Source organism: Haliotis asinina, chromosome 10, assembly GCF_037392515.1.
Source record: "Haliotis asinina isolate JCU_RB_2024 chromosome 10, JCU_Hal_asi_v2, whole genome shotgun sequence".
Taxonomy (NCBI): domain Eukaryota; kingdom Metazoa; phylum Mollusca; class Gastropoda; order Lepetellida; family Haliotidae; genus Haliotis; species Haliotis asinina.
Window position 1 is genome coordinate 58490179 of NC_090289.1, and position 9853 is coordinate 58500031.

The 9853-nt window shown below is 38.4% G+C and overlaps 1 protein-coding gene across 2 annotated transcripts in view; it reads right to left on the reverse strand.

The window, feature by feature from the left end:
• LOC137298824 (aspartate--tRNA ligase, cytoplasmic-like) overlaps nt 1-9853 on the reverse strand; it is a 38190-nt gene that overhangs the window by 28071 nt on the left and 266 nt on the right. Inside the window, exons 1-3 of one of the 2 annotated variants that reach the window (XM_067831106.1) lie at nt 9175-9243; nt 6023-6128; nt 4604-4781 (exon numbers count right to left, since the gene is read on the reverse strand). In XM_067831106.1, coding sequence (XP_067687207.1) covers nt 4604-4781; nt 6023-6128; nt 9175-9182 — 292 coding nt within the window. In that variant the 5' untranslated portion in view covers nt 9183-9243. Of the gene's footprint in view, nt 1-4603; nt 4782-6022; nt 6129-9174; nt 9244-9853 lie in introns of those variants that run through there. The other variant, XM_067831105.1, reaches the window with a different exon arrangement.

A 9853-nucleotide genomic window follows, 5' to 3' on the forward strand; every position in this document is an offset into this window, starting at 1 on the left:
CTATCATGTAGGGTTGCTGTATTGGCAGAGCTGCCATCCTTCATCAAAGGGGTCTGCGCCCAAGATAAATCATCTGATGATTTATGTTGCATTAGAATTGCAGTAGCAGTCTTTGCCTTCACAGCAGGTTGCGATTGGAAGGCACGAGGTACTTCTGGCAGGAGTATTTCATAAAAAATTTCCATTTCAAGACATAATCGGTGTCTATCGGACACTGAAAACGGGCATCTACAACTCAAACAAGTTTTCATCAAAATGTAAACAAAGTATGAACCATGATTACAAGTTGAAACATGCATAATACGTAAATCATACACAAATTTTTACATCATCATTGTTGGGTGAAGAAGGAGTGAGTGACTATTGTGGCCAGTCATTTGACCAATGATGAAGCAGGGCTCTACACTGCGAGTGAAACAGTCGCATATGCGAGTGAATTTTCGAAGTGGCGACCAAAAATAATAAAACAGTTTTGAAATGGCGACTGCTACATTTGGTGTCATTAACTTCCATCCTTAAACAACTTGCCTCAAATAATAACAACACATTATTCTTAAAACGATTGCAGTTTTCATTCATCATGATAATCAGTTCATTTCCGCGTTTCCAAAAATAGACATCTAGGTCACACAAAGGGAGGTAAGCGAATGCAAATGAGATCCCAAGGTTCATTGCTCGAACATGCGCAAAACTGCTAACCTAGTTTTTACACTCTATATATAGACATCTTATGTCAAAAATACGCTAAGGGCGTAAGCCATCATCCTCGATATCTCCAGAGCAAACGTACCGATAAGTCTCCACTATACCCTGGATGCATATACGGGTCGGCCCGATAATTTTATTACCTCCCTTTGCTGGCTCCGCATTTTCACAGTAGCCAATCAGCAAGGTCGCTGTTATGACAGAACTTGCCAGTGTCAACAAAGGTAGCAGCTGCAACTGCGAAGGTTTGCTCGACGTACGACTCACAATTTGAGGAAATCATACAGGCAAATGGATACCTTTTAAAAATATATGCAAGAAGTCAATCTACCTCTTTCAGAGAACCTCTGCATGGTTTGTTTGCCAAGTTGAATCGGTTAGAGAATTTAAAAAGCGAAAGTGAGTTGTGATTGGTTCGCTCAACTTCCCAGCGTAGACACCTGATTGGATAAAAAGCCAGCCAAGGAAGGGAACAAATGTATCGTGCTGAGTCGTAGATGCATCCAGGGTATAGTGGAGACTTTTCGGAAAGTATACCCTGGAGATATCGAGGATGGTACGCCATATGCAAATTAGGTGTCCCAAAACTCAATTCGTCTTGGTGAACATGAGCAAAGCTGCAACCTTATACTTCCGTGTTTAACCATGGCAATGAAGAAAACAAACTCTAGACCAATATCTGCCTATTTTTCCAAACTTCAAACAACAAAAATCTTGAATGAACAAACTCAAGTTGACACTGAAAAGAAACAAAATGATAACCAGACTAATGTTGAAACACAGAAAGAAAGTAAGCCATCAGTTAATGTGCGTGCATTCAGACCACTTTGGCTGTCAATTTTTTCATGGCTTCGTTATGACAAAGAACAAAATACAATGCATTGTGACTTTCATCGACAGGCCGGTCGTCATTTGGCAGGCAACACAGACTTTGTAGATGGAACTAACAAGTTCAAACGGGAAAACATTCACGCTCACAGCAATAGCGTGAGACATGGAAAGTGCCATGATCATAATGTTAATAAATCGGGAAAACTATCGTTTGAAACCTCAGCCATTGCAAAACAATTTTTGGAGGCTGAAGTGAAGTCTAATGAAAAGGATCTCAAAGATCTAACAATAAAGTTTAACACTGTGTATTGCATAGGGAAGGAAGAGATGTCTTTTACTGAATTAAAACCTTTGCTGTATCTTCAGCATAAAATGGGCTCCCAGTGACACTTCTGTGTCAGAAAATGAAGTGATTTATGTAAGAACAGTATTGAATGGCAAAGCAGAAAACAAACTTGTTGAAGTTATTGCCATCAAACATGGTCATGCTGAGGGTGTTATCTCTGGTACTAAATCAGCTCTTTCGAGAGTAGGAATCAGTGATGAAACATTGACATCTAGAATTGTTGGGTTTTGTGCAGATGGAGCGAATGTCAATATGGGCCAGAGGAATGGTGTTTTTTCACTGTAACGACATGATGTTCCCCATTTAATAGATTTCCACTGCATGACACACAGGCTGGAGTTAGCCCTTTTGAAGCTTCAGAAACAGACTCCCCTATTATGCAGTCAGTCAACGACTGCCTACATCTCATTTGGAAGACTTACCACTTCAGTCCCAAAGGCAAAAGAGAACTCAAGATGATAGGAGAGGAACTTGAAGCCAGGATATATTCACCAGCCCCAGTGAAGGGTACCAGATGGGTTCCCCCACTTAGACAGGGCAATGAGGGTCTTTCTACAAGGAAAGAAGAATGAAGATTTGGTCACAGGTCATGGACACTATACAGCAGTCTATACACATATGGAAAGTCTGGCTGCGTCATCATCTAATGCAGACATTGCAGGAAGAGGAAAGAAAATACACACACAAATGAAAGATTTGGTGTTCACATGGTTTTGTCATTTCATGTCTGAACTCTTTGGTGAGGTGGCTTTGTTGAGCCTGAAACTACAGTCTAGTACTGATTCTTCCAACAGCAGTTGCATCCATCCAGGATTGTCTGGAAACCATCACAAGCATGAAACAGGATTACATTCCACGGGGACTGTACAAGAAATTTGGGCTGTGTATTGAAAGCCAAGAAAATCTCCCGGGTCCAATCAAATTTCAAGGCATTGAAATGACTGGTAGTGTTGGTGTGGCCAAAGAAGAACTGAAGAAACATGTTGCATCTACCGTTGACATCACCATCAATGAGTTGGAGTCCAGGTTTGAGAATCTGCTTGGTTCAAATACAAATGAAGGGGCCCAAGGCGCTGTGAAGAACTTCAAGGTGTTTCATCATGACACCTGGCCTGAGAGTAAAAGGGAACTTGTACACTTTGGAAATCATGAAATAGATGTTCTGTGTGATTGGTTCAGAGTCCCCCTTGTCTCTGCTGGATGCAATGTGGAGGCAGTTCAGACAGAGTGGAGGCAGATGAAAGTCTTCGTGGCAAACACCTTCAAGGATAAATCTTACTCTGATCTCTGGGAAATCCTACTCAGCAAGGATCCATACAAAACAGATTTCTGCAATATACTTCATCTTGTGAGGATTATGTTAACCCTGCCGATTAGCTCTGCTGAATGTGAACGGGCTGTCTCAGCTCAGGAAAGAATTAAAAGTGATGTTAGGAGCTGCTTGTCTGTGCAAAGACTGTCTGATTTGATTTTGATTTCATCAGAAGGCCCTGAACTTGCTGAGTTTAACCCAGAGAAGTCAGTTAATAAATGGATGTCTAATGGCAAGAGAAGGATTGCTGGTGGCCCTTCTCAAACAGATTGGTCAAAGAACATTGTGACTGTGAACCCAAAGTGTGAAGACAAAATCTGTGCTCTCAGTGGCAGTTACAGAAAAGTAGGAAACTTTAGTCAGTAGTTAAATATGTCTGCATTTAATTGAAGTTTCTTTGATACAGTGACACTTGACAAGGTTAAAATTTTTCTGAAACAGGATGTCAATCTGAAGCTTAAGATCCGGAATACCCAGTCCTGCAAAAGTAATCATTTTTCTTATCATTATGACGTAATATGTTCAATGTTAATAGTCAACTCAAAGTAAGCCAGTTACTATGTGTGTTGATACCTCATAAAGTAGCTTCCAGATGGCATATTTCTTTTGAAATAGTTTGTTTTTGAATTACTGGACAGAGTGAGGAAATAAAAGAAAACGTTGGTTGGAACTGTAGTAGTTTATTCACAAAATACTAGGTGTAATACCAATACATGTGTCTGGCTAGTAAATTTTCTATTTGGCTAGTAAAAGAAAATATTTGCTAGTCAAAGGTCAACTAAATAAAATTATGTCCGAAGAGCCCTGTGAAACCAAAACATATAAGAAAGGGATGGTACTCATGGGTGAGCATGATTTTATGTTGTCTTTAGAAGAAGGGAACCAAGGGATTTCAAGTGTCCCACTAAACCTCCAATAACAGAGGGAGACAAGCAATTAAGCATGAGTCAGGATAAGGCATGTTATGGAAGTGGCCTGTGTTGCTAGCTATACATGTCCCATGGTCAAGTGTCTTCCTTCTGAGTTTGCCTGTTGCTTCAAGTTTTCGTTTTTGCATGAAGCAAAAAGGTATCATCTTTGTATATTGAAACAAACAATATCCAACATATCCTCAATTAAAGTAATTGCAAGAGCAGCATCACGCTAGTTTACACATCTGTTCAATAACAGAGTACAGACATATTGATTTGATTGTCAATTATTGATAAGCTTCAGTCGGCTGTAGAGAATTATAACATGTAACCTCCTGCCGACCAGACAATATCATATTAATGGTCCGATATGACAAGACAGAATCATCAACACTAACAAATGCAGAAAACTATGAACTTATGGGTATAGAAAACTGTCTCTATCTACCTGGCATCGAAATGAGTGCCATATGATACTACTTTCCTGCAACTGCTTACCTTTACTTCTGCTGGCGTACAGTCGTCCTCTCAACCACACCTTCTGGTCGGCCAGACTTGGCGTCAACTCGCACACTTTCAGCAGGGTCCGTTCGGGTTTGTCACGTGACTGGATCATGCGGACTTGGCCATAGTGGTCCTTTGCGTAATCCTCCTTCTCCTGCTCTGCTGCCTGGGGCTTCAGGACATAGCATAACATTCATAACTATGTAATTGGTAAACATGTTGCTGAAAATATTTCTTCACTTTTCTTCAGAAAGTCTTCACAACAAATATGGTGGGCTGTCTCACTGATTACGATCATGTTTGCTTGAAATTCAATTCTCAAAAACTGACTGACAGGCAAAGAAAGTTCTCAAAAAATTAAATATTTTTGATGGATAAGATCTCTGCACGTCCATTAAAACTGGCAGTGGTTTGCTCTCTAGGTAATACAAGTTACCTCGCTTACCTTTTCACTTATGTTGATGATTGGTTGGTAAAATGCTAGTTAATATCAGGGGCAAGTCATTTCCGAATTTACGATCAGAAGATCCATGAACGTCCTACACTGAATGTCACGCAATGGAATATATTTGCATAAATATTTCCTTGCAGGTTTAACAAGCTTATGGAAGACGGTACAAAAATGAAAAAAGAGGTACCGATAAGCAGCATATTTGCTTAAAATATGCTATAGAAAAGTTGAAATAAGCAAGAAATATAAATGCCAGTGTATGTAAAAACACTAAATATTTATGTTTAATATGTCACAATAACAATGTGTATTTATTCAGTACATAAAAATCGTGTTGCACCTCATATCAACTCAAGCTAATCGAACTTAACATATTTCCATCTCTACATATCTGTAGTAAAAAAAAAATCTTGAATGATTCTAAATGTAATTAAAGTGTAGAACAAAAATAGCATATCAAATGTGGTTTATCAACCCTTCACCAATCATAGTGCTGTTTTCTTTCTGTATACAAATGGATAATGTTGAGCAAGTTTGATCAAAAGCTTCCACATGCTCAAGGGAAAATATCAATACATGTATTTTAACGCTTTACAAACAAGAAAACAATGTCATTGAAGGAATGCTAAATAAATTAATAGGCAAGTACTGTGTTTCACAATCAGAATCAATTGCCGGTGACTGAGTGGATTTTCTCTTAATCAGGTATTGAATAAAACACTGTTGCACCTGCTATACTTACTTGAAATGAATACCCAGAGTCTAAAAAGATGGTGGGTACCTAAAACTATAGATAATTAGACAGCCACTGGAAATACCTACTCTGTTTAAAAAATATGGGTATCATACCCACATCGCCAAAAGCTTTTCTGGAGATCTGATGAAAAAAGTAAGAAGACATATTTTGGTACAAGACAAATAGAAAAGCAGCATACTCAACAAATCAAATTGTGAAACCTCACATTTTGTGCTTGCTCCTGCTGTCGGTGGGCAGCCTTTTTTAGAGCCTTCTCCGCCTCCTTCTGCTGTTTCTTCAGTGCCTTCTTTGACAGGGGATTGCCATCGGGGCTGTAGATATGCAAGACAGTCATTACAAGAAAGTAATCTGATAGATTTATAGACTTTTCAGTTTCCAGTCTATCCGCGTCTACCTTACACATAAAAGGTGACAAAAACTGCAGATTTACCAGCTGTCATAGTAACAATGAACACTGTTTGTGATTCATACATTTAAAGAATATCACTGAGGTCAGATCATAATCAACTAAGGGTCAGATGAAACAAGTGGCTGATTGTTTGAACAACAATCCTCCTCAATCAGGGACAATTTGCCTGGAAAACAAAGTAACTATACCGCTTGAAACTTATCGCAACTGCATGTCATATGAAAGGGTGTTGGGACCTAAAATGTCTCTTCCAACTGTGGCCTTGCTTTCCTAAAGCAGTAACGCAGCATCTTCAGATTGGTGTAATAGGCTAAGATAAGTTCAGCTGATAGCTGATAGCTTTATCTGGCTTACTTACAATTGCACACAATAATGTTAACTTGTGGAGTTAAGTCTGAAGATGTCGATATGATGTGTGGAATCATCAACAAACCATCAGACTATGGTCAATAATCAATGGTGAATCAACCTACACTCTGTATGCTTGTGTTTATTCAGACAAATATGCCTTGCTTTCCTAATGTCAGCCTGACTGCCAAGTCCAATGTGACATCCTTTAAAAGTTTTAGCTATTCTGATATGTCAATAGAGAAGCATGTAATCTGATTGGTTTGCCAGCCATTAGTGTCAGATGGATTTTTGATCATGCTCATGGCTGCATAACAACTCAAACCAACATAAAGCCAGTAACACTTTTGCCACAAATCTACCTGACTGACAATGTTAAATACTGATGTTATTCCATCAGCTTGGATATAACACATAATGATGTTCCTATATTATTTACAGAAAGTGTTGCAAGACACCTCAGACTGGAAACTCAACCACTCAGAATACAAAAAGCTCATTGACATGAACTGACTTCTGGCTGCGTCTGGAATTAAATCAACCATGTCACTCTTCTCCTCACTTCTCTTTAATGCATCGTAACTGTTTTGAATCATTTAAAACAATACCTTGCTTCACTTTCTTTAGGGCAGTGGGGTAGCCTAGTGGTTAAAGTGTTCATCACACCAAATGATTTGATTCCCTACACGGGTGCATTATGTGAAGTTTATTCCTGGAGTCCCCTGCCATGATAATGTGTGATTAATACTAAAAGCAGTGTAGACCTAAACTCACAGACTCTCATGATAATGTGTGATTAATACTAAAGGCAGTGTAGACCTACACTCACAGACTTTCATGATAATGTGTGATTAATACTAAAGGCAGTGTAGACCTAAACTCACAGACTCTCATGATAATGTGTGATTAATACAAAAGGCAGTGTAGACCTAAACTCACAGACTCTCATGATAATGTGTGATTAATACTAAAGGCAGTGTAGACCTAAACTCACAGACTTTCATGATAATGTGTGATTAATACTAAAGGCAGTATAGACCTAAACTCACAGACTTTCATGATAATGTGTGATTAATACTAAAGGCAGTGTAGACCTAAACTCACAGACTTTCATGATAATGTGTGATGGTGAGTTACTGAGTAGTGCTTTCTATAGCTTTAGCAATAGTCCATTAATGATGGGTACACTAGAAATAGGCTCCACACATTGTACCCATGTCAGAATAGAACATACGTCTTCAGTCTGATGAGCAAATGCGTTTACAATTCCTTAACCAGAAGCAGCATTCGAAATAACCACTAGCCCAGTAGCTTGATGCTAGGTAAAACTGTCCCAGTAGGGGTTGAAAAAATAAATGACGGTAGCCTAGTTTGCTAGTGTAAATTTTCAGTCTGTGAAAAATTCTCATTTGCAAATGATGTCATGGTGTCAATTCCATCATGAATGACTGACAGTGCTTAACTGGACTGTCACTGTTTCAATAGTTTTAAACCCAAAATTTTACCTGGTCGTAACAATTTGTATTGCTGATGTTTATCTTTGAACTTCATGAAAAAAATAACAAGTGACTAATTTTGAGGGTTTTGTATCTTTCTTTAGTTGGCTAGTAAACTGTATTTCATGCTAGTTACTTTTAAATCTTCCTAGGCCGATTTACTAGTGATCCTGAAAAATTATTTCATACCCTGACAAAATGTGAAACAAAGTCAGCTGCGATCGAATGTGCAGTTTTCAAACTAGGGGTGGAATATCTGTGCATTATCTTAAATAATGCAAAGACTGACCTTGAAAATTTGGTTGGACATTTGGCTTTGTTTGTAGTTTGGGATAGCTGAATTTGATAATAATGATGGAACTGTTTTCCTGTTCTGTTATGTCCAGTTCGTGATCTTAGACACTTCATTGTTGGAAATGTAATACATAGGTCTGGTTGAGTTTTGTCTCAGTGTTTAAGAATAAAATATACTGCAATATGATTAATATTTTCATCTTCCCCAGCCACACCCCTGAATGGTAGCATGCCAGACCCCAGAATGACAGTCCTGCTTATAATGTCTAGATATACACTACAAATAACCACTTTAAGTTTGTGAACATATTTACAATCTGAAAAAAGAAAAGTCATGCCTCAATTCGCCTGACCAGGGATGAATTATACTGCTTCACAAATTTGTTCTCCACTCAACCATGACTTGTGATGGGCTATGCCACATGAAAATGTAAACCCATCTAACAAACCTTTGAAGCACATATGAAACACCCCAAGGTGTTAAGTTAATTGTATAATTCCTTGCAGGCATTCCACATTGTTTCAACATTGAATGAAAGTAAATTTCTGTCATACATTTATCAACCTCCAATTCAATGTTCCCTGTGAAAACAGGTTGAACTTATGTCTACTTGTATGTTAGTTTGACCTAAATTTTCAGTTTTCCTTGAAAGAAAAATTTGATCAAGTTGTTGACCTACATCTAGTGAAGTTGAATCACACCAAATAGGATGTGTTATGATTGACATTATTGAAATGATTGCCTGCTGTCATTTAGTTTTGAAGTTACACATATCTGAATGATCTGAGTGCTTATGCTAATATTCTTACCTAGACATGGTACATACACAGGACAAGGAGGCAATAGCTTCATACACTCTCCTGAAATGAATTTCCTGTTGTATGTTGTCACATTTTATTGATACTTGCTTATGGTTTCATCACACATATGTGAACAGATGATGCAAGTGTATCCAGAGCAGTGTAACAATGGGAGGGCATTCCTCTTGAGCCTCACAATTTCTGATAAACATGACCAGTCAAGCATCACTGTGGAACCTATGACAAAACATTGCATCAGACCTTTCTCTAACCTTTCTCCAAATATGTGATACTTTGACCATAGCTCTTAAGATCAAACATAGGGAAGGAAATGTGAATGAGAAGAGATAATTACCAAGAACAATGGAAACTGTAACAAATCAATTACTCATAAGCCTACTCGTCTTGTAATAATAACCCAGAAAACTATGTCAATCTGTCCCCTGAAAAGACGTTGCCATGAACTTGGTGATTTTGTTGGCGACCATTCCCAGTAATTTAAGTCAGGGGGGTCCTTGTCAAACTTCGCAGTGAATCAGTCACGATGACAAAAATCAATAAACAACAACAACCCATATACGCATCCCTCCAGTTTACGTCAGCACGTGGAGTAATACCGGTACACATTGCCACCAGTGGTGAATATATATACCCTGTCATGTATATCCAGGTCACAGCATATGTTACA